The sequence below is a fragment of the Molothrus aeneus genome, chromosome 5 (genome assembly GCF_037042795.1).
Source record: "Molothrus aeneus isolate 106 chromosome 5, BPBGC_Maene_1.0, whole genome shotgun sequence".
NCBI classification, from domain to species: Eukaryota; Metazoa; Chordata; class Aves; order Passeriformes; family Icteridae; genus Molothrus; species Molothrus aeneus.
Window position 1 is genome coordinate 43,304,813 of NC_089650.1, and position 25,618 is coordinate 43,330,430.

General features: G+C 35.0%; 1 protein-coding gene across 1 annotated transcript in view; it reads right to left on the reverse strand.

The window, feature by feature from the left end:
* IMMP2L (inner mitochondrial membrane peptidase subunit 2) overlaps positions 1–25,618 on the reverse strand; it is a 403,527-nt gene that overhangs the window by 76,870 nt on the left and 301,039 nt on the right. Inside the window, exon 5 of the mRNA XM_066550494.1 lies at positions 15,131–15,233. Within this exon, the coding sequence (XP_066406591.1) occupies positions 15,131–15,233 (103 nt within the window). The remainder of the gene's footprint in view (positions 1–15,130; positions 15,234–25,618) is intronic.

Below are 25,618 nucleotides of genomic sequence, written 5' to 3' on the forward strand. Positions count from 1 at the left end.
TTTGAAATACCTTGAGATAGAGAAGGTATTATAGAAAAGCAAACTCTTTTCTATTTTATCCATGTAAACAGAAATCTATGCTGTCTTCTGCTGTGAACTAACAAAGGCTGCTGCATGACAGATGAAATGCAATTCAGGAGACCCACCATGAGAGTAATCCTTTCAAATGCATCTAGGATTGTTCAGATGATCAAGAAACTATGTGGTCATGAGTATTCATACACTATTAAAAAAAAAAATTAGGATGAGTAAAAAATTGAACTAGATGAGATTCTACACACCTGAAAGATATTTTTGTACTTAATACCAAACAATTCTGCAAACCTCACCCCAGTCTGTGACTAAGTGTGAAAAAGTGTCTACTGATAGGACAAATTAAGAGAGAAAATATAACAAAAACAAAAAGGCTTTGTTTTATGACAATTAAAATTTTTAAATTTAAAAACAAAACAAAAAAAAAAAAAAAAAGAAAAGCATTTTTCATAGGAGGATCTCTGTGCATTTTATTCAGGTAGCCTAATAAAAGTTGTAACTTTTAGCAATTATTTTTGGTTTTTATATAACTTGATTAGCAATGCCACACTAGGTGTATTTCTCCTGAATTACCCAGAACCCCGAGAGACTTTCCAGTTTATTGTTTCATACTTCAAATTGTACCTATCCAGCAAATGTATTTGCAATTTGCTGGCTATTTTCAATTTTAGCTTGTGATACACAGAGGCTGTGAATTATAAGAAACAGTTCAGAAACTACAAGCATTTTTCACATACACAGCTAAGAAAGGTATTCCATTTATGGAATGCAATCCTTTTGTTAGTGTTAAAACATGAGATCAATTATGAATTTTAGAATTAGCCCCAGGTACTGGGAGATGTTCCTCACTGACAAAGTGCTTCCTCTGACTATGGTGGTTTGAAGGACAGGTTGGTTCTTACTATACAAATACAAAGACTAGCACTGTTACCTGTATTTAGCATTTACATGCCACAAAACATCAGAATAACAGAGGAAATCTCTAAATATGACACAGGAATAAGCATCTTCTGGTGCATGGTTGTATGACAAAGGTATGATCCTCTTCTCTGCAAACATTGCCAGCCCTGGACAGATGGAGCATGGCAGGGGCTGGAGGAGGGCATTGCTAGGAGAGCCATGTGCTGTCCCTTGCTGGGGACAGTCTGTGGCCACACGTCTGCAGCACAGCAGCAGCAGGAAAATCCTGCTGGGGGATGAAGTCCTGACATCACTGACCCTGGCAAAACTCCCAGAGACAAGATTTTTCCCAAGTTTTAAATACTTTAACATACTGTACAAACCAGATACAAGATAAACCTATTCCACCTTACAAAAGGTTTGGGGCTTTTTTTACCTGACTTAGGTAATAAAGCTATTGCAAATGCCCCAGACCTCAAGGAGGCATGTAATTATTGAAAGTGGAATGTATCTTTATATCTATATAGAAAAGAAAAATGAATGCAATACTCTCTAAGAGATTGCTGTGCTGTCACTGAAAGGCCTGTTATAACTGGAGCCTAATTTGCACTTCTACTGAAATTTCAACATGATGAAAAGATGATGTATTTTTTGTTCTGTTCCAAACACAATGAAAAAATATGTTACCCTTTGCTGCAGAGAAGGCATGAAATCTAAAGCTACCTGTCTTAATGCTATGTAATGCTTATTCTATGAAAAGTTTAAATTAGTCTCCAAGAAAGCTGGCACCATTCCATTTTCAAGATAAAATTTAATTCTTTACTTCAAAACCTATAAGAAGCATCTCTCTATTAATTTTTTTTTCATCGGAAACTTTGATAGATTTCGTCCCTTATGAATCTCATTTAAAAATAAATGCATTTAAATGCCAATTGGGACTTTCTCTAGAGAGCTAAGAATAAAGGTTTTAAAGTGGAATTCAGAAAGAAGAATAAAGTTAATGTTTTTATTCCCAAGGTAACTGAATCTTTTCCAGGTATTACTGGTATCTGCTACTTTGACTACTTCTGGTAAACAGAGCTATTTCTCCTTAGATTATACAGTCTACTTTTCAGAGAAAGCACACAGGTATTCTGACAAGGAAAAAGCCTCTGAAGAGTAATCAAACCTTATTTTTACCCACTTTATCAATACTTTGTTGAAACTAAAGGTGTTGTACTATTACTACTTTTTTTTCACTAGTTTTGGTTTCTGCAGCAAGACACTATCAAGAGCACAAGACCATAATGATCCATAATAAAACTAGTACATGTAGCAGCATATTGCTAAGCCCCACTGAAAAAAGGAATATAGTTTGAAATAGAGCTTATACTGATGTTGTTTTCTAAGTTCATTTTACATAGATATTTATCATTGAGTTGGAAGAATTCGTTCACTGAGGCTTTTAAGATTAAAAGTGTGCTAGTTTTTTAATTATGCACAGTAAAGCACATTGGATTTTCAATAGATCAATCATTCACTTTAAATCCTGGATTCTGCAAAAATAGTATGTCTGCTCTGACCTCACTTTTTTCACCAAACAAAGGAAAAACTTCAGACTTGCAATACTAGAAGAAATTTAATTTCTTCCTTTCTGAGCTTACAAACATGAGATACCTGGAGGTAAGATTACTCAGAGAATATTTTCACTTTTTTTAACAATTATTTTATAATGCATTATCTGTCTAGCCTATCTTCACTTTTCAGTATCTGTAGAATTTATCACAGGAAAAGATACCAACTTCTAATTTTTTTTATTGTGTTTTAATTGTTTTCCTTTTGTTTTCAATATGTTTGTGCAAGCATCATTGAATACGTGCATGTTCTCTTTTCCTGTATAGCCCTGGGAATATAGAAGATGTCTTCAGTGTACCAAGAAACACAGATTTATGCTAGTAGGATACAAGCTAACTGTAGAGGTTAAGTTTGGTTTCACAGGATTTGCCTCCCAGGTTATAATTTCAAAGGCCCAGTGTGTTGTTAGGGCCAGAGCTCTTTTTGATGGATAAACCCCTAATAGCCTGAGACATAGTAACAAGGGTAAAACTAAGGTTACTATGCTGTTCTACTTCAGGTAGTGTGAGATTCACTAAAAAAATTTGCAAGTCAGGGAGAATGTGAAAGCTCAGCTGGCAGTTGATAGATATTTTTTTCCCTCTCTGTGAAGTCGGCAGCTTTTTTCTATATATAAGCAATCTATTTGAATGTGATGAAGCACTAAGGTTTCACACACTTAAAGACAAGTGATAAATTGAAATGACATGGCTCTGTTGCTAGTTTACTGCTGAAGTAATCCAAATACCTTTTTAGTTTTTGTTACTGTCAAATTAATTTGTGTAAAATGTGCCAGGAGAGAACTCTAAAAGCAAACCAGGGAAGAAAGATATCCCATTATAATCTTCTATTTTAGTGCATGACTTACTTCAGGCTGCAGTACTTCCTGAAACTTCAAACTAAAACATAGACGTAAAATAAGCCTTCCATACAAACCACACTGCATGCAAATGCAAATATAAATGATCAAGACAGTATCTTTACTATTTTCTTTTCTAAGAATATAGTTCAAACATGAGATGAACGCTACAACAGAAATACAAGATTTCCTTCTACTGTTATGTCAGCTGCATCTTTTTCTATGCACAATGCAAAGTACAGAGTTTTGAACAAATTTGGAAAGGAAGAATGAATATTAGAGAAGGGAAGAGATATGAGCTTTGTGATATGAACTTTGTTTCTAATTTATGTACTAAAATCCATTTCTTGAACAAGTTTCCATTGTACAAACATACCTGTTTTGCACTGGTATGTGTATAACTAGTGGGGCTAGTAGAGCATTCAGCAGTATAAGGAAACAACGAACTGTAGATTTTTAACAAATCCATTTACCATTCTGCTTCTTGAAACTTAGATACTGTGACAACAGAAAAGTACTTAAGAAAGATTTACAGGAAAAATCTCAGAGAACCTAATAGAACAAAGATGTAAGAGAGTTCTGAATGAGATCCTAAGGACATTTCTTCCTAACTCAACATCATTAAGGGTAAACATGAAGACTTTATTCTCCATTAGTATTTTTTGTCTTGTTCAATCTAAATATTTTTCATTTAAAAGCTAATTTCTTTGTAAGACTATCAAATTCTTTAATTGAAAATACAATGGTTTCTTTGAAAATTTATATGAACAGAAGTTCACTCTGATATTACAAACATTTTAATAACTGTGAAAATTAGATTTATTCTTTACATGGCTCCACTCACTAAGTAAAATCAGAGCCTATATTAACTAAGGAATGTTTTGAATTGAGACCTTATCCTTTCATTGATGCATGCAGAACCATGAGGGCCTCTAAAATTTCTCTGACAATACATAAGACTTAACAGCATATTTGAGTACAGATATCATGAATATGAAACTGTTTCTAAAGTCCTGTAGTAGTAGCTCTTAAGTTCTGTATTACAGGACTTACCAGAAAACAATACACACCTCAGAGAAAACAGTATATTGAGCTTGTCAAAGGGGAGTGTTGTATCTCTTCACAGCTTGAGGATACAGAGAACACAGCAGTTGCAACAAAACCAGAACTTTAGAGGGGCGTGTCTATTTTCACTCCAAAGTGCATGTTCATTTTTTTACTCTTCAGTCTGGAAGAGTAACACAAGTATTTCTGACTTATACTATGTGTGGAAACCTGCACTGGCAGCATTTTGAAGAACAAATTTCAATTAGTGTCTCATGGTTGTGACCAAATTATAAGTCTTGAAAAAAATTGGATCCTGGAATGCCTGTGTCTAATCTCTAAAATTGTAAAAAACATCATCTGGTGAGATCTTTCTACCTGCCAAAGCCTCTGAAACGTGAAGGTGAGCATTATATTAGGTGGAGCTATAACCTGCCAAGGAGCAGTCATGGAGAATTTTGTAGGCAGTCACTTCTTCTGATCCCTCTCCTTTTTCAGTGTATTACACCTTGTTTTGGTCATAGGCTTCCCCTGGCTTTCATTAGAGGTAGTGTGCATATGGCCAAAATTCAGCATTGGATACCAGTTTCACATCTGTTACATAGTAGTCCAGAGTCTGTTATTTTGGCATCTAAATGATACAAATCCTGGTTTTAATAAGCTGCAAATTAAACCTGAATTTTAATTGTCATAATGTGAAAATATGTGAATATGATTGGGCATAATACAGACTTGAAAACACAAAACTGCTAAGATGATAGTACATTTAAACTTTCTGTTATTTCTTTTGTGCATTTTTAGGGGAAGGCAGATAAGCTTTTGGCTTTAAAATTTCTTGACTGGCTAAACTACAAAAAACCTGAGTCCTGCTAAGGTGATCCAAAAGAAAAATTGGGAAGGTTTGTAGCTCTTTGCTTTCCTATCTTGGTTGCATACCAAGTCAAAGCTATATTCTACAAATAATAACTCTGGCAGTGTTGACTAAAGGTTTTAATAAGTTACCCCCTTTGCTTAAGTACCCCATCATATACATTAATCCAATGGCTGTAAAGCAGTCATTGTGGGGACCATTTACTATGCTTTCAAGAAAGATCATGAAGTGACTCATCCCGAAAATACCTGATAATTCATTTTACCATCATAGAATACTGAGAGGCTTTATTTTTAATTATTAGTTTAACTGATGCTGCACAGATTTTTGTTACTAAAATTGCATGACTTCCACCAGAAGTGGAAGTGTTATTTTGCAGAGTTGAAAATTTGTCTTTTCTTTCTTTCTTCTTCATTCTTTCTAATAATTGATCAATTATTGATCCATGAGCTGTGATTTAGAGTGAAAATTGTTCATCATCTTCAGATTTATACCTTTTTTAGGAAAGAAATATCAGATTTTGTCATCAGAACATGTTCACTACTACTGTGGTTTCCTTCTGCTCCCATTGCAAAAAGTGATATCTCACAAATATGAGGTGTACAAGTTAACAACCCCCAAAGCTTGTCACCTGGTCTCCCAGCTTCAGGAAGATATATTGCATGGAAGAAGAGACTGCATTGGTATGAGCTCTAATACATACATATTGAAGAAAAGCATTCCTTAAAATTATATTGGGATAGATTACCTGGGGTAAAAATAAAATTTTGCAATTAGAAAATGTGATATTGAGTACAGATCTTGCAGCTTGCAGGCATTGTTATCAAGGTTCACAATCAAAAGTTTACATGGGACTTGTTCTCATGAGCACAGAGGGCTGATGATCACATGATAAGAGATTTCTGGTTTGCATCAAATGCAATTAAACATATTTTCAATAATTCCATCAGGACATAAATTACAGCTACATAAATGGTGCATATGTGAAAGAGGAAATATCAGTTTTCCTATTATACACAACTCTTCTAAATCTCCAGACTGACAAGAAAAAAAAAAAACTGTGCTCGTTCCTGAATCTGACACTGAGTTGCAGAAGCTCTTAATTAAAATCTACATAAAATTTCAAACCTTAACGGATGCTAATCTGCAGTGCCCAAATCCTCAGAACAAGTAAATGAAAAGAACTATACCCAACTTTAATTAAGTAACATTATCTCAAATAATAATCAAGGGAAGAAGAATATATTTTATTATTTGTTTTGCAAACCTATTTGCTACTCTGTTAGTAGGCATTATCCCTTCACCAAATGTAACATTCTATGGGAATTACCTCTGAAGAATAATTCTTACTTGTCTCTTCTGCAGTGAAAGAGAGAAATAATAACTTGAAAATTCTGCTATTAATCTGAACATTTCTCTGACAAGACCACGATTATGTTCATCAAAAAAAATATTTCTATACTTTTATATTCTGAAATTTAATAAATAAATATATATATATGTCCATTACAATTGTGTTTTTCAAAAAAGGCCCACACAGTTTGGAAAATGCTTTAATTGCTTGGATAATAATCAGGAATTAAATTACTTAACAGCAAAAGTTTTGCTTAATTAAAAATTTAAGTTTTTATTGAATTATCTGTCATAATCAGAATCAGCAAAATTACTCCGTTTGAAGTAAAGTGCTTCATTTATTAAGTCTTTCAAAAGAAGAGATGGAGAAAAGACACAACATAAACAAGAGAAGCAGTCTGAAACTTGCAGGCCCTGGACTTGATTAAGATCTTATAGACATAAAATATATAAAAACAAATGTTCGAGAGATCAAGATCCTAGTCCAAATCAGATTTAGCTAAAATTAAATATTATTTGCTCCATAACATACCTTTAAAGTCTGAAGTACTGCTTTAAAAAAAAGTGTTTGCTGTTAATATTTGAGGAAAATTTTTCTTCTCTGCTCAGGCTGGAGTTTAAGCATGGTCTGGTTAGGAAAATTCATGATATCTAGTATGTTTTCTAAACTATTCATTTTAGAACAGAGGGAATACAAATAAAGTTTTGCAAAGAACCATTTGTACAATCTAAAATGCAATCTGATGCCTTTGATAATCCTCTGAGAGACTGCAGCAATAGAAAAGTAAATTTACTATTTTCTCTCTCTTGATAAATGTGATTCCATCAGTGTTAACACATAACTTTTGTCAGTTTACTGTCCAAGCGCTAAATAAAAGAGTACTGACAAAATAAAAATCATTTTCCTATATGCACAGACATATAGGTAGGAAGGGATATCTGGAGATTACCTTGTCCAGCCTCCTACATGGCAGGGCTCAGCCAGCTCAGGCTGCTCAGGGCTCTCCAGGCAGACCTTTTTACTATCTCTGAAAATTGAGCTCTTCCTAACTTTTTCAGCAACCAATGCATGACTTCACCATAATGAAAAAAGCCCCAGACTTAAATAACTTAGTGTCTGTTCAGAACCTTGGGTGCTGTGGCTGTTGTCTCTGTCCCACGACTCCGTGTCTCAGAGGAGTCTGGCCTGTGCCGCAGCTGAGGACAGCTCTGACCTCTCCTTGCAGCCCTCCCACCCCGGCATGAGCAAAGCCTGCTCTTGAACCTCTGCATGGTGAGCTACAGCTCTGCCACAGGGGCCTTTCTCAGGCCTTATTTACCAACTCTTCTGCAGGGAATCCCCAAAGCACACTGTCCTGACTGCACCAAGTGCATGGAAAACATCACTTCCCTCTAATAATTCATTGAAGTACTGGTAAAATATTCATCATGGTTCAATTTTTTACTTCTAAATGAAAAAACATACACTTCTAAATAAATACATACATATTGGTTTGCACATTCACTGCCATACAAATACACATTTAACCTCCCAATATGATGTGCAATCATTTAAAGAAGGTGCTAGAATAAAATAGTCTTATTTTAGGCTTGGGACTTTTAACGACATGAGTACTTATTACACCAAAGCATCTATCATATCCAAAAATGGAATCAGGTAAATAAAAATTTCCTACAATTCTGCAAACTAAAATTTAGAACTTTTTTCAGTAATCACTGTCTGAACTTTGACAGTAATCCATGTCCAAGGAGGTAAAATTATAAAGAAATAAATACATTAAGTGGGGTTTTTTTCAATTATGACCTGGCAAATCTTAAAATGAATGCCAGCATGAATCAAAATTCCCTACACTGTTAAACTATGCAGAAGTCAGAAAAGATTCCTTTGTGCCTCACATGCATTAAAACAAGCAAATTTGTTAATTCAATATAGACATTATAATGTCACAAATCCTGCAGAAAGATTATCAAATATAAGGGTATTTCAAGCAGTAACTTGAGAGAAATAGAATTGTAAGGAATTGTAAGGAAACTGATGAAGGAGTACACAGAGCTTCACAAATGATTATATTTGAATGCACAACTGTTCAAATTAGATAATTAAAAATGATTGCATGATTCTGACAGCTCTCTGATCTCTTCTAATATTTCATTAAATAAATCCCATACTGTTTCAACATTTTTCCCAGTTTATTTCAATATAAGTGATGCCAAATGCAGCTCAGACTACGATTCTTTCCAATGTGGTTGAAAAATTCATTAAAGGTTTTTGCATTCAGAAATACTAAATATTTACATTAATAATTCATTGTGCTTGAATTTGTTACATAAATCCTGCTCCATAAGCAGAATGACTGAAGCTTTATCAATGCTAAATAAATTACATTTACAAGTAATAGAGAAAATTAGCTAGAATGCATAAAATAAGATTTGACATAACTAAGACAAAAAGCAAACTTTCTATTGCTAAGAAATAGAGTAGCCCTCACTGAGAGCTTTTAGTCACATGAGAATAGCCATATGCATTGGTTTAAAATAGTCAAGCTAAATATTTTACTTTTCAAAATAATTAGGACAGCTATAGGGGACTTTTTATTCCCTATAGTGCAAATTCAGTTAGCCATGATAATTTAATGGACAGTTAGGCCACACAATCTTATTAGCAAGGCTCCCCTTCAGCAGCTCCTGGAGTGAATTGTCATTCTTCACAAAAAAGCCACCATCCCAATTTGCATCTCACATACAGTATTCTCTCAAAGGGACAGGCATATTTACCCTTCGAGCTTTATTTGTCATCAGTCATAACACATAATGTCCTATCTTTTTTATTCACCATAGATTTTTACAAGTTCAAGCTGTGCATCCATGCCATTTACTACTGGTAACTTCATGCTCCATATGCAGTCTTTTTTCTGATTGTAAACAGTTTCACCTGTTTCATTTTTGCCAGTAGCCAGAGATAAATAATATGGAATGGCATTGATGGCGTATTTGCATTACACATCCTGTTTAAACACAGGCTTCATTTCTTTAATACCCAAGAGAGAACTAGAAATGTCACTGACCCCACGAGAGTCATGCCACTCTCCAAGGTACATCTATATAGCAGAGTGAAGGTGCACTGGTTGCAGTAGTAGCAAAAAGTTAACAGAAGAATCTCCAAAATCTGTCTGCAAGTTAATGCAGACAAGCCCCCAGTAGGTCATTCCCAGCCTCCACTGACTCCTTCGTCATCACTCTTCTCCTCACCTACATAAACTTTAGGAGAGTAAGCACAGATAAGTGTTTTCTTGTTAAAATCACACTTTTGTATTGCCACTCTTGACTATCTCTTCTTGACTGTTCTAAACTAAGAAAAACAGGCTTTGGTACTCTGCCATTGACATATTTGTCTTAAGTCTCTTTGAATGGCATTTTGGAGTCAGCAGGTATTTCAAGTCCTGGCAGAGCTCTCTGTGGGAAGTGTGCCCTAGCTATGAGCCTTATTGTGCAATTTAATGCAGTGATGCTCAGTGCACTGCTGGGAGCTGTTAAACTCTTCCCACCTCTTGTCTTAGAGGCTGCTCCATTTCAGGGAGATATGTAATCCTTGCACTAGTTTACAGCTCACATATGAGAGTTTCTCCAGATGGCAAGATCATCACCAAGATGATGTGCCCTCTTAGGACATGTGGCATTGTTTGTTTGCTGTTATGTAAGTAATTCAAAACTGCAGACAGAGATCTGTTTCCTCCTTCAATTGTCCACTGAACCTCCCTCAGAAGATGACAGATCGAATGAAGCAGAGGTACTCTCACTGGCTGCAGACATCTTGGTTTAAATATTTCCTTTACCAGTAGTAACCTCTGCACTCTGCTAGAAGTGTCATATTTCCATTCAACTTACTCTCTAATGTAATTTTCTTATTTTGTACTTTTGACTACATGTATTCACTAACAGTAATTACAGAGAGAAAGACTAGATCAGCCTAAAACAATCATAAGAGGCTACATTCTGCTACTGTAAGTAATTTAATTTGCCTGTTGAGGGTTAACAGTTAAACTATTCCTATCTTATAGCTGAAAGGGATGATGATTGCCTTTGAAAATCAAATCAAAATACCTAATAAATCCAGCATATTCTGTTTAGTGTCATCCTAGTTTATAGTTTCCTAGCCACAGCCTACAGGTTTGTGCTTTTAAATGAAAATGTGGTTAAACAGATAGAAAGGTTTTTCAGATATTTTATTCCATGAATGTACAGTACAGAATAGGCAATCATAAAAATTGGCCTCTACAGTAATGCTAACTACAAGCAATTTACTTATTTGAAGCTTATAAATGCAAAACTTCTGTCAAACAAAAAATTTAGGCTCAGGTTCAACAAGTTTTGAAAATAAACACATTAAAAATGTATTTTTAGGAAAAGAGCTGAGATAGGGACCTGGATAGGCAAAAAAAGATATTTTTGACAGGCTACTGAACCTACCTGTGTCACAAGTTTCCAAGGAAGATAAGGAGGATAATAGCTTTTTTTGCCCTTACACTGGATTGTACAGGTTAATTTAGAAAGAACTTTCTCCAAAGCCATTAAAGCCAATAGAAAGCTCTCATTGACTTTAATGAGCTTTTGTTCAGGTCTTATACACGACAGCTGAAAGACTGCCATTGATTGCAAGCCCTAATTTTATAAAGGTCCTTCATATCCCCAGGTTGGAGGCATTTGGAAACATGTAAATGTATAAATAAGAGCATTATAGGATAAAATTTGCCGGTTTTACTTAAAAAATTATGAGAGAGCTTCTCATTGCACATGTGTACATCCAGGAATATATCAGTTATTCCATGCACTTATTAATAACTGTTTCTTAGATACCCTCACATATTGTTTGGATAACCATCTCTGCACCGCTGGCTGCCAGCTCTAAACATTTAATCTACACAAAGTACAGTTTATAATGACTTTTCCCTTGAGTTAGCCAGAATATTGGACACAGAATATAAATTGTGACTTTGCTTTTATGCTGATATTATCCTGACTATGCAAGCAAAGACAATACCTGATCTGGCATAAAGTTAACCCTTTAAAATTGTTTAGGAATTTGAAGCAGCAGAGGATTCTAATACTTCATCAGTTTTTTATAATATCTCCTGCACTTCTGATCTAAGAAAGCAAAACCATTGCCAGGAACATTACTTCTATATTTCCTATGCTGTTGAACTACAACCCATAGTAAAAAGGTCCATCAAATAGTAAAACTACCAGAATTGAAAACAAACAAAAAAAAAAAAATTAATAAGTGGGACTTTTATTATATTAGATATTCATTGTCACATTTCTGTAGTATGCCAAATAAGGAATGCTACCCTAATATTATAAAACTTCACTCAGAATTTAGAAACACCAACAGTCAATTTAAGAGAAATCTCTATCCTAGTCCAAGTAACTGAAAAAAAATCCAGTAAGATGTAATTTTTTACCCCTTAAATTATAGTAAAAATACGCAAGTTCTCTAGATGTTTATTGGCTTCTATTCAAAACAGCTATTTTCACTGTTAAGAATGGCTGGCAGATTTCCAAACCTGAAACACATCAGTATTACAGCAATAGTATTTTGTATCACCTGCTATTCAGTATTACACAAAGCATTTTTTTTAAAGACAATGTACAATAGCCATTAATTAATTAATTTAGTCCCGTATTAAGAAAAGGTAATGAATATCTAAGTTTTGATCACATACAAAGCTAATAGCATTTCTAATTCAGCATTAACCATAGATACCCTGTTATTTTTCTACTATCAGTTAAGGTATTCATTTTATTCAAAGACAAAACTAAGAAAGAAAATAGTAAACCTTAAAAATCCTAGTTTAAACACTTTCATTCTATTTACACACTTCAGGAAAATATGTGTCTATTCTTTAAAAATCCAATTTTTGCCTTGTAAAACCATGCAATAACAAGATATTATTTATTTTATAACATTTTTATGAACTAAATAAACACAGTTTAATCAGGCCAAATTCTGCAGTTTAGAAATTCCTATCTCTCCAAAGGTGCATATAATTTAGAACTTGATTGGTATCAGGGTTTATGCTTTATCAACCTAACCCATTAGCAGCCATTACACAGAGTTATTCTCTAAGAGAAAAAAAATATTCTGACATCTGTTCTCAATCTGTTTTTCTATAATTTCCTTTTATGCCCCATGTAATTCATTAAGTTCATCTACAAAACATTACTGAGTCTATCTGCACTACAAATGCCTTCCTACTATACAATCCCATGAAAGTAGAGGAAATGGTAGCCTACAACACAGTCCACTTAAGCCCCCTGCTATTTCTAGTGCATCTTTTAAGAAAACATCATTTGGAAAGTCAGAATTGTGACATACATGTCCTAATGTGACACACATTTAACCCCATATCTTAAGTGACCTTTATACTAACAAAGAGAGAAAAACATTTCCATCTCTTACCATGTCTGTTCCTTACCACTGCTGCAGTCTTAGGAGAGAATTTTTTTTTACGAAAAGTACATACCTTCTGAATGGCTTGAAAGAGTGATTTTAATATTTTAATTCACTTGTGCAAATAATCTCCAGAGTACAGAAGAGCAGTAAAAATGTCCCGGTAACCTAAAATCTTACATGTGTAGGATGAAAAGAATTTAGAGTGCAGTGTGTCCTTCTAAATGCACTTTCCACTTTCTTTTACAGACAGAAAAATTCTATATTTTAGCATTCTGGAGCTAGTTTCAAACCCTGTGATCTCTTCTGTTCCTTCTGCTTGCATTCAGCGATTGCTGTTCTAATTTAATTTGAGACGAAAATACCTATTTACAGCTGACTTGCCCATAATGTATTCATCAAAGCAATACAAAGGTCATTCTTCCTGAAGAAAGATAAAGAATTCACTGTCAAAACCTGTCCTGCTAGCTCTCAAAAGTGCCATTGCTCTAAGAAAAGTGATATACTATCTGATGTTAGCTAACAATTGATGATTAATGTGAGGTCAAAGACTAGTGAAGGGGATTTACTAATATTTATAAACATCAGTGAATGGAGCAAAAATCTGAGGGTATTTAGATTTACCCCAGCATTCTATCTTGCATGAAAGCTGCATTGTGGCTACCTTGAGGATTTTACCTTGTGTGAATTTCTGTGTGAGCTGCTGTAAATCTGAAACCAATGTCCAACTGCTAAAGGTTCTTTATGCTCTGAGCCTACATTGGCAATATATTTGTAAGTGAAAAGAAGATTAGTGGCTTTATGACTAAGATTTATGTTGGGAACAGAGAGTGACAGAGAAAAGCTTACTAAGGGAGGAAAGAGATACCTGCACAGGATAGACTGACTTAATTCTGTTGGAAAGAACCTCTAAAACTAGATGTTAGAGATTTTGGAAGATAGTAGAAGGAAAATAATAATGAAAAACAGCAGGAAATACAAGCACACAAAATGTGAGACAAACTAAAAGAAGGCATCACCATTACATACTCCAAATCAGACAGTGGGCCTATTTTGTATTATTTCTTGAGAACAATTATTTCAATTTAATAATTGGGCTAAACTTCAAGAAGCCAGATAAACTCATAAGGCCCTTCTTGTCATTAATTCAATTAGTTAGTAGGATGACTTCTGTATGAAATAGATATGAAATGCATAAGGGTGGAAAAATCCAGTCTTGACAGCTTCCCTATAACAAACAGTGGGTTTTTAAATAACATTAGAGGAATATTCTCTCTTAATAAGAGAGAAAAATCCTGCATGTGGAATAGGGCTAAAAGAGTTTGTATTTCCACAGCAGGATACAAAGTTTATGCAACTATTTCCTGCATGCTAGATTAAGTTAAAACAAGAAAAAGAATCTATACAAAGCGCAACAAAGCCAAAACCAACCCAAACTAGAGTTCAGAGAAAGAATTGACTGTCCTCCTGACAAAAAGATGCACACTTTTACCCATCAAGAAACAGATTTTAAGGATTACATTTTCTTTTCCTTCAATATGCAAAGAAAATTTTAATATTTACTTTGGGAAAACTTTTAAATATCTCTACTATTGTCCACTGACCAATTTACCAGTTAATGCTTGTTAAGCATGGTTACAGTTCCCCAGTTCTTTATCCCAGCACTGGCACTAAAGCAGGACAAAGTTCCCAGGAGGGAATCATTCCAAATTGTATCAGCTGGCAAAATGTCCTCAGGGAGCATCTGTCAGCTACAGGGAGCTGGCTCACCCTCTGGCTACAACTCCAGCATATTCCTCCAAATTTAAAATCTCTACCACATCCCCTTCCATGTGGGGAATTGAAAGTCCTTATTCTTTTCATAATAGCTAAGAAAAAACTCAATATCTGCTGACCAAGATATTTTTTAAAGTTTAATAATTCTCACAAAAATAACAAAACTACACTCACAATCAATTTCATACTCACTGTGTTTCACATATGCACAGTTTTTCAGTTGCAAAGTGTGACATGCAGAGAATTGACTTACAGGACCAAAAGCGTTGCTGTCAAAGCTGTGCCCATGGTGATCCCCTTCCACCCAAATATGACCGTGTGGAACTTTCACATACTTCTTTTTGTATCCAATGGTTCTAAGCAGAAATGGAAAAAATGGTTAGTTTAAAAGATTTTAAAAACAAACAAACAACTCCTCAAAAACCCAAAAACAAAAACATAAACAAAACCCCCCAAACCCAACAATGTTTTATTAGGAAAAATTCACATATTTCTGGGTATGGAATTTGACCTTGCATACAACTCAGCATTAGTTTAAACTGCCTGCAATGAATTCCTTTGGACTTCAAGAGTGTTACTCAAGTCAAAATATACAAAAATTTTTGTATGAGCTGGTTGCACTATCAACTGTTTACTACATTGTTTTGTCAGAAATCACAACACATGAAAGGAAGAGACTTTTCAGTTAAATATAAATAACAGGTTATTAACTTCACTTCTGTAGTAGCAAAATTTTGAACCATCATATTTTATCTCAGGTAAATACCAGTGAACATTCATATCTGGCAGTCACGTAATGAAAAAGTTTAAGACTGTTTTTCTTCATCAAAAATATACTGTTGTATCTGAACTGGCCTCAAATTCCTGCAATTATTCTGTCCTGGGGGTAGGATTTGTTCAGCTGCCACAAGCTAAACAGGATAAACTTAGAAAAAACCTTTAAGAGAACACCAAGTGATGAAGAAAAATGACATTGATGCCATCCTCTACAGAAAATCATATTGCTGCAGCATGTCCCAGTATTACAAAATGACAAACTACAGATTAGTACTAAAGCTGAGGTGCAGAGGATGCAAAATTCCTGTATTTAGTTCCCCAAGTAGCTGTCATTTTCACAATGCCAGTCTGCCTTCTACAACACATTTCTGCTTTTTTCAGATGGGACCTGTTATTCTGCAATCATTCATGCAGTGATGTTGTTGTGCTTTAACCACAGACAGCAATTGTCATGCACACTGAATTATTACCAGGATAAAGTATTTACAGATGGGACTATGAATAGTGATACCTCTTATTTAGTTTTGAATAAACAAATCTGTCCATCTACAGAAACAGACTTTTGATCTAGCTTGTTGCCTCCAGCTGCTCATTGCTTTTCACTGTCTGGAAGATATGCCCTCAGAGCAGAAGGAGCACACTCTAAAACTAAAAAAAATTCAACTGGAGACAGAAAAGCATCTTCACCAGGAGATTAAGCTGGACTGTGCAACAGCACTAATCAGGGATATTCACAAATCAAAATGAAAAATATTGGGTTTGGGGAGGCTTGTTTTGGCTGGAAGGGAGGGTGAGTATGTTAAAAGGACGACCTAATCAATAACCTGGAGGCCATGAAATATTAGATGAATAAGGAATCCTCAAAAGTGCATTATATTAACTTTGACTATATTAATCAAATAAAAATAATAATTACTTTATTTGTAAGTCACAAAATCTGACTAATCCTTTTTCAAACAGATTTTGGCAGCTAAAAGGATGAGCATTCCAGTACTATATTCTAATGAAATTCTACATGTACTTTCATTGAGCATATTTTTTGGCAGCTAAAAGGATGAGCATTCCAGTACTATATTCTAATGGAATTCTACATGTACTTTCATTGAAAGCTGAAAAAATAATAGCCTATTTGCAGAAAAGAAAAAGACTGAGCTTCATTTTTTCCAGAACAGTTCCATATTACACATTATTCAAGACTGAATTCCTAAACCATTCAAAACAAAAATGCAAAACTGTCCTAGTTGGTAAATATATGATTTCCTAAATACAATGAGTACACTATAATAATTCAATTATGCTAAAAAAAGCCATTTATTACTATGCAAATCCTTTTTTTTTTCCAATAGATATGGCATACAGTTCGGACAATAAAATTATTTATGTTTTCAGATTTCATAATGCTCCATCTCATTGATAGTTTCTTTTACAAAGTATCATATACTTTACTAGTAAAATGTTTTAAAGTGTAGGTTGATAGTTGTTCATTAATTCAGCTGTTTGATTAGACACTTCAGAAAATTTTTAAATGGGTCTCTTCCATCAGTGATAAAGGCAAACAATAGCTAAAAAAAATATTTAATTTTCTCTTCCATTCGTCCTCCTGAATGCACAAGAGTATATTGTGATAAAGTTTTGTACGCTTACAGACTTCATGCACAAAACTAAATTCACTCAGAAGGGGAAAGGATTTGAAAGTTAATTCTACTGGCATGTTTACCTCACAAATGTCAGGAAAATAATATGGCAAAGGCCAGTCAGTGATTCAATTTCAGACCTGACACAATCTCTTATCCCTAAATAATCTCCTCCTTTATTATGATTGGGAAATCACTAAGAGGAAGGGAAAAAAAAGTTTTGTAATAAGTACTTAGAAATAAAATTGGAGGAAAAAAATGGTCTGCATGGAGAGGTCTTGCAAAGGTTTTCAGAGACCCTGTGAAAATCTAAGGGTTTAACACAGGTGTATGGTGTGTTCTTTAAGGCCTAAGGCAAAAAGAGAAAAATTGCAGAGTGCATTAGCTATTATTGGTTCTTTTTATTATTTCTAAAACATGGAAAATACATATTTCTTTTCTACTCTTGAGATAAGCATCATAAACCAGAATATTTTTCTACAATTATGCAAAAATAAAGTCTCTTTTAGTGATTAAAGAGGAGTTATATACAAATTCTCATACTGAAAAAAGCAGATTATTGTATACAAGTAGTTTTTACTTAGAGGAAATAGAATTCAAATTGACAATATTAATAAACATATTAAGGGAATAGGGGAGAAAAAAAGAAATGGAAAAGAAACAAAAGCAGCAGTTTTAATTGTCTACTTCAGTAGATAGGAGTGATACTTCATGAGTAAATACCTTAAACTCAGCAGTTAAATGTAAAACATTCTGCCATTTCATGTATTGGCTATATAAATCATCAAATTTTGCCCATGTGTAGGCTAAAAAAATAAAAAAGAAGATATATTGTAAAAAATAAGTGCCCTCATACCTGTGAAGAGAAGAAAGGCAAGAAAATCTATTTTCCTAGAGCAATTGCTTAAAAATCTTACTGCAGTATTGCATAGGGCAGTTATCTGGGAACTCTGTATTCTTTCTAGCAATACTATTGCAAACACTGTCCTGTGGAACACTGGAATTTGAAAACAAACTTCTATTCAAGATTTTTACTGCATGCATTAATAACAAACTACAGCAAAGGCTCAAGTTAGAGTGAGCTGGACCCTCTGTTTCTTGATATTGGTCTTAATTTTTAAAATAATTTCATTTTTGAGTTACTCCCGAATGGAGCAATGAAGTATTGCTGCAAACAAACAAGGCTACAGGCTTTAGAAAGCCATGTTTGGTTCATAATGGTAGGTTATTTTTAACTACTCTTGCAGAGACTATGTTAATATTTTTAAAATAAAAAAACACAAACTTGGTTTTCTTTCCTAAGAAGAGAATCCAAATTGATTCATAGTCAGAATTAGTCAATGTCCCTCTCTTCCATGAATCCTGCAGAAATTTTAATCTCTGACCAAAATTACAAGGAAAAGACCACATGTGTGTGTTGCAGTGGCAATATGGCTCCTGGTCTAAATGTACAAACTAGCATTTATTTGTTTCACTTGTTAAACATTTTAGCTGGGCATGCTGAAATAAAACTATTGTCCATCACTTTGTGCAATCGTACAAGGCCAATTTACTAACACAAGCATTTTTGAAAAGTGTTGACTCCACCCTTTTTCTTAGGAGAGCCTTGCAGACTGCTATCACATTTGGGGGTTTAGATCTGTGTAAATGAATAACAATTATAATTGTAATGATCAATAGTTCAGTGAAAAATAAATACAATTCAAAGTGAAAAAATGCTTTAGAATGCTTCTAGCACTCTTCAACAATGGCTGCAAAACTAAAAGAAAATATCAATTTAAAAGCACTACTAGCTCATCAGGAATTTTACATAAATTGCTTGTGAGAGGTCTTTGCTACAAAGGAATTGCACTCAATAATATATTTGGAAAGCATTACAAACTTCTATTTTTCTTTCTTAGTTGAGCATCCTTAGACTCATTTCTCTGACTGATTGTAACCATGACCTCTGTTAGCTCTCACACATGAAGTTTTTAATTAAATTTAGAAGATATCTGGATGAATTCTTAAGAGAAAAAATGCTGTAAGTAATAATTAACTTAGTATTTGTTAATTTCAAATCTAGTTCATTAGAATGAGTTATAATTACTGAACAATCTCTTGAACTTCATAAAGCCTCTACTAATGAAGAGTAGTCTTTCACTTTCTTAAATTTATTATCTTATAATAAAAACTAAAAAATATTTCACACCTCTTATTCTTCCCATTTAAATGGTTTGCTTTGGCAATACTACAGGCAAAGACATCAAACTACCCAGATTTTGATATATAGAACGCAAACATATGTCAAAAACCATACTGGTGTGAGCAAAAAAATAATTTCAGGTTTTACGGAAGTCTTCGACACATTAGTAATAATCACCTGTGCTGCTGTTGCTCAAACTGTAGTTGAAGTCTCATTGGCTTAAGAACAGGGTCTACCAGAGCTGCAGTTTTCTTGTTCAGAGCATAATGGAATTGCATTTATCTTTTTAGACATTTTTACAGGAGTTGGTCTGAAATTCTGATTTACTTTTTTCTTACATATGAGGTACATTTTGAACCTTTGCAAAGTTGTTTTTTTTTTCTCCACAATTTAATAGCTAACAGATGTACTTATAGCTATCCTTGGCTGAGAAATAATTTCAATCTTGACAGTCAAAAATGAGCTCTATATGGTATTCTAACCACCTGCCCACAAGCAAGAAAAATCTGCTTTTTTAGGATGCGGCAGCAGTGCCAAAGCAAGCAACTTGGCTCGGTTAAGCTGGATGAGGAATGATTCCCTTCAGTTTGATTTGACCTTGAGAAATCCAAAGGTCTCAGCAATCTGCATATCTTTGGGTGTCAACAGGGAACAGAGGAGATAAAACAAAAATACAAACCCTTGTAAAATAGGTAGTCTCTATCACACTTAAGAACAACTTTCTCCAAGCAACATGAATTGCTGTACATGTTTATTGGGTTTGTGTGGCCAGGTTTTGGTAGCATGAGGTCTACAGGTTCTGTGAGAAGCTGTCACAAGCTTCTTCCATGTCCAAAAAGGCCAATGCTGGCCAGCTCCAAGATGGACCCACTGCTGGCCATGGCCAAGCCCCTCTGCAGTAGTGATAGGGCCTGTGGGATAATGGAGTGAAGGGGGAAAAGTTGTTGTACAATGGTAATTTCACCAAGAGAATGATATTATATTTTAGCTCTGCACACACCAGGGGGTTAGTGACGAAGGAGGAGGAGGTGGTCCAGATATAAGAGCATAAATTGCCTTTCAGATCCTGGTGCAGACCATGATGAGTCAGGCTGTGCCTCTGCAGCAAATGGAGGTCCATGGTGGAGCAGAGTTCCACTTGCAGCCCACAGAGGACCCCAAAATGGATCAAGCAGATGCTTGAAGGACACTTTGACCCCAAGGGAAGCCCACTCTGGAGCAGGGTCCTGGCAGTCATGTGGCCCCATGGAGAGAGGAGTCCATGCTGGAGTAGGTTTCCCTGCAGGACTTGTTACCCCACAGAGGACCTGCACTAGAGCAGTCTGCTCCTGAAGGACTGCACTGAATGGAAGGGACCCATGCTGGAGTTCATGAACTGCAAAGTGTGAGAAGGAGTCACATTGGAAAAGTTCATGTTGGGGACTGTCCCATCAGAGAAACACCAAGATCAAGCAGAAGAAGAGTGTGAGGAATCCTCTCCCTGAGGGGAAAGAAGCAGATGTGATGAAATGATCACAACACCCATTCCATGTTCCCTTGCACCACTGCAAGGGAAGAGGGAGAAAAAATGGAAAGTAAAGTTGAGTCAAGGAAGAAGGGAATGATGGAAGAAGGTGTTTTAAAGATTTGGGTTTATTTCTCATTATCCTATACCCTGATTTGCTTGGTAATAAAATACACTAATTTCCCCTGAAATGCTGAGTTCATTTTGCCCAAGATGGTAACAGGTGACTGATCTCTGCTTGCCCTTATCCCCACCCCCAGGACTTTTGTTCCACTTTTTCTCTCATGTCTGAGGCGGAGAGTGATAAACAGCTTTGGTGGGCACCTGGCATTCAGCCAGCTTCAACACACCATAATGTAGAACTTTTTCCACATACATCCATCTTAATCAAATCCACAGAATGAACAAATGCTAAGATATTCAATTTCAAGTGACACCCAGATCCCAAAACATGAACCTTACTGCAATATAACATGTAAGTTATATTAGTATCACTGCAGGGAATCTTACACATGACACTAAACACCTTCCAGCTCCTAAGAAATCTCCTTTTTCACTTCCAACACACACATACAGCCATCTGTGCCTTCCTACTTTAACTCTTCCCTTACACATACATAAAGATATAAAGGCAGTGTTATATATGTGAAGCAACTAATTTTTTTTTCTGAAGGACACCTACAGACTATGCACGAGAGTAAGCAAATGGATGAGGGAATATTCTTCAGCTGTGTGCAGCTATTAGCTTTTGCCTCAGAGCTGAAATGTTTTCCATATAACCTACAGATCCACCAGCTTTTGACAGGCCTGACTATAAAAAATGCATCCAAACTCAGAACCTGGAAAGTGCTGGAGGATTCTTAATGCTTCAAGTATTGCTTCATAAGCATTGCCAGACCTGCTATATTGAGAAGGGAGCCCACAATGGAAGACGTGTAAATGACAGAGATGATACAATCTGAAACAAAATAATCCACCCAGTGATATTAGGAGTAGCCATTATGGAGGCAGTGATTCCCTCTGCCTACAATTGGGTAATTTTTTGATTATATAAAATCTGTTACACTTTTTGCCATCAAATATTTTGGAGTCTCAGGAAAAATGAACACTAATTTACTGGTTTCCTCATTTGGAACAGAATTATGATTACAAAAACACCCCTTTACACAAAGCAGTTAAAGCAAGTTGAACTACAAATGCTATCTCTTTTTTCCCAGCTAAAGCATTCCTACCACAGTGCACCAGTGCAGGTTCCCGTATCTCAACAGTGCTACAAATAAGTAGAAATCTGATATGGAAAGTACAGGAGATGTTGTAGTTCTGCTTCATTAATTAGATAATTTCACACAAAGCATGTCATTCTTAAAAAAATAGTGATTTACCCATTACTTGCTTCACCAGCATCAGCATAATGCAGTTAACTTTTAAAACACATGATATTCAGGAAAATTACTGGATTTGTGCATATTTATCTAAAATAATAATATGATTGAAAGGACAAAGAATAAGCCAGCTCATCTACTAGAGAGATTAGGCTCATTTCAAGCCTTGCTAACACCTCATTTTTATGAGAGGACAATGTAACAAGAAAGAGACTAGAAATAATTATAAGAGTGAAAAGATATGAGATCATTGATCATGAGATTCACAAAATTCATGACATCATTGCTATGAGCAAAAGTATCTTTCATAGATCAATTTACCAGAAAAGGACACTAATCATACTTCTGAATCCAGATATGTTTGCTGAAAATATACCAAAGACTTAGAAGGACAAATTTATGTCTCTTAACTCCCTTAATATCACACCATTTCCCAGATAATTGCTCCAGTTTATGTTCAAGGCATATGTCAATGCAATTAATTTTCCTGTTGTTTCTTTCTTTCTTCTTTCCTGAATTTTCAAAATATCCTCAAAATACTCTTATGCTTTTTAATGAGGAAGCAGCTATGGAGCTGCTGCTGTTCTGTATGACCAATGCACATGATAAAATAAATTCTTTATCTCAATGCTCTTTACCTTCATATATCTCTTTCTGGAGAAGATTTTCACGATTTCTGCCATTCACTAAGAATATTTCCCAAAGCTATAATTTAATTTGATCTTGGATAATGATATGAGTTGATAGCATTTCTAGAATTTATTTTCCTCTGCTTTAAAGATACAGTATATACCTAGGGCCTAGGTTTTGCCCCTCTTAATACTTTTACCAATATGTAGGTGTTTGCATCATAAAGGTCTGTTACCCTGGTGCTGGCAAGCATTCTGTAAGCTGATTCAAAAACACTCCAGCTGACAGAAGCTCTTTTCTATGTCTTGTGAACTGTAGAGTTCTAGAGGTAGTACTTACCAGCAATGCCAGGGGATCTGGATTTTAAGGAAATAATTTCTCCTTGGGCAAAATTTCTTTTCATTCATTTGCAGTCACTTTTTATGATTCCCATTTCCAGCCTCACATTGCTTTCTGTAATTTTTTTCAATTCATACTACCTCCCTTCAGGAACTGTAAAAGGCCACTGCACATCCCCATGCACATAACACTCAGCAGCACAGGAATTTCCCTCTGTTCCTGAGAGTTTTGCTTACCTAGTCAGGAGGCATGAAGCATTTAATATTGTTTGTCCCAGCAAAGCAGAACTAATTTGCTCCCACTGCTAAGAAAGATCAACTAACAGTAGTTTCCCTCACAGAGACAACTTTATCATTTCTCCTGTAACATCCGTGAATAGTTTTGTACTTGGGCCTTCTACCCTATACCCTATAAATTGTTTGCCCCTTTCTTTTCCCTTTCATCTGTTCTAGCTCTAGCAACATTCTTATTTTATGATCCTTTCCACAGCAGATCTCCTCAACCCATTCAGGAAAATACAATTTTGTTGAATTTTAATGAAGCTATGGATGACTACTGCAAACCTGTTTTTGAAATAATAGAGGTAAGTCCAGAATCAGGGTTGGGTTTGGGGTGTTTTGTCTAGTTTTACTTTTTTTTGTGGGGGAGGGTTGTTTTTGGTTCATTGGTTGGTTGGTTGGTTTTGGGTTTGATTTTGTTTTGTTTGGGCTTTTTCCCTAGATTGATTAAATCTAAAGCAAAATACTGCAAAGGTGGTACTGTGGAAAATCTGTTCAAGGACCATATTTTTTACAAGGTCCATTTATAACTTACATTACTATCTCAAACAATATTGAGAGCATTATTATTTAAAATGAGTATTAGAAAATTCTATATTTAAAGTCAATATGTATTTCTCAATTTATTCAACACTGGACACTATCTAAAGATAACTGCATATACTAGATGTATGGCAATAGAAATTACTACACACTTTTACACAAATCTGTCACTGCCATTTGGAATAATGAAACTACTTCATTTTTTTGCTCACCATATTCTCTTAATCAGAAGAACTATAATTATTTTCAGGATAAAATTTGTAACAAATACAAAACAGTTATTTTGTGTTGAAAAACAGAGCAATCCTTATCAGTTGCACAACTTTCATTTAGATGGCTAACCAGCTTATTGATTCAGGAGAAAGAAAACATAAAATATCTCATTTTTCACTACAAATCTTTCACTTGTGAATCTGTCTCATTCCAGCACTATGCCCTTTACAGTTAAGATTATGAAAATTATTCACTTTGATACTTTTGATAAAAATCCCATTAACCACATAAGTGTATAATTTCATTACCTTCTCACATTTCTCTACTGGATTATATTGATAATTAACATAACAGGTTTTTGCTAATATCATTAGCAGATATTAACAGTATCATATTAAATCATATATTAGATGGGAATAATTTGTCAGATTCATTATCATTAGCTTCATTATTTTACCAAGGTAAAAACTTACTAGCTATTCTAGGTAATCTAAGTGAATTACCAAACCCTGACATCATTGTCAAATTGGAAACTATACCTGTAGTAACAGGAGGACACATACAGCCCAAAGAGGTCTTGCAATAAAAAATATTAATTCCTGTACCCTACACCCTCTTTTTATTAATATTGAATTACCTGAGAACATTTTAGTTTTAGGCACATTTTAAGGAGTCAAAGACAATGGTTTTGAAGAGAATTTCAAATGTTAAGATTTAACTAAGATGAAAATTTCACCTGATATATAACGGTTTCTATTTTCTCTCTTTCTTCAACACATGTAGAAATGCTCCTCTCAGTAATGCCTTTGCCAGCCTAAGAAAAGCGATGATCAAACTTTTTTCCAGATTTTAAGTTGTGGATTTTAAAATTTGACTCAGCAGCAAAACTCTAGCCTGCAGAATCTGCAATTATTAAACACAGCTCTCTACAAAATTCTTCCTCTTTGAACTCACTTTTTCTATTCACCCAAATCCTCTCCCTTAGCAGTTCTCCTGCCACTACTTTTGTGACAGAAACTATCACGGGAGAGGCTGCAGGCTGACCTTTGGTTACCTGCTCTGTGGTTATTTACTCAGCCTTTGCTGGCCAGGCCAGTCTTCCAACAAACAGGCTCTGTGAGAGGAGGAAGAGGTGCACAGGAGCAGAGGAGAAAACAAAAAATTTTAAAATTCTTTGTATCCCAGAGGAGAAAATCACAGCATCTACCACCTTGGACAACCCTGTTGGCCTGTTCCTCTCCTAAGGAAATTCCGAA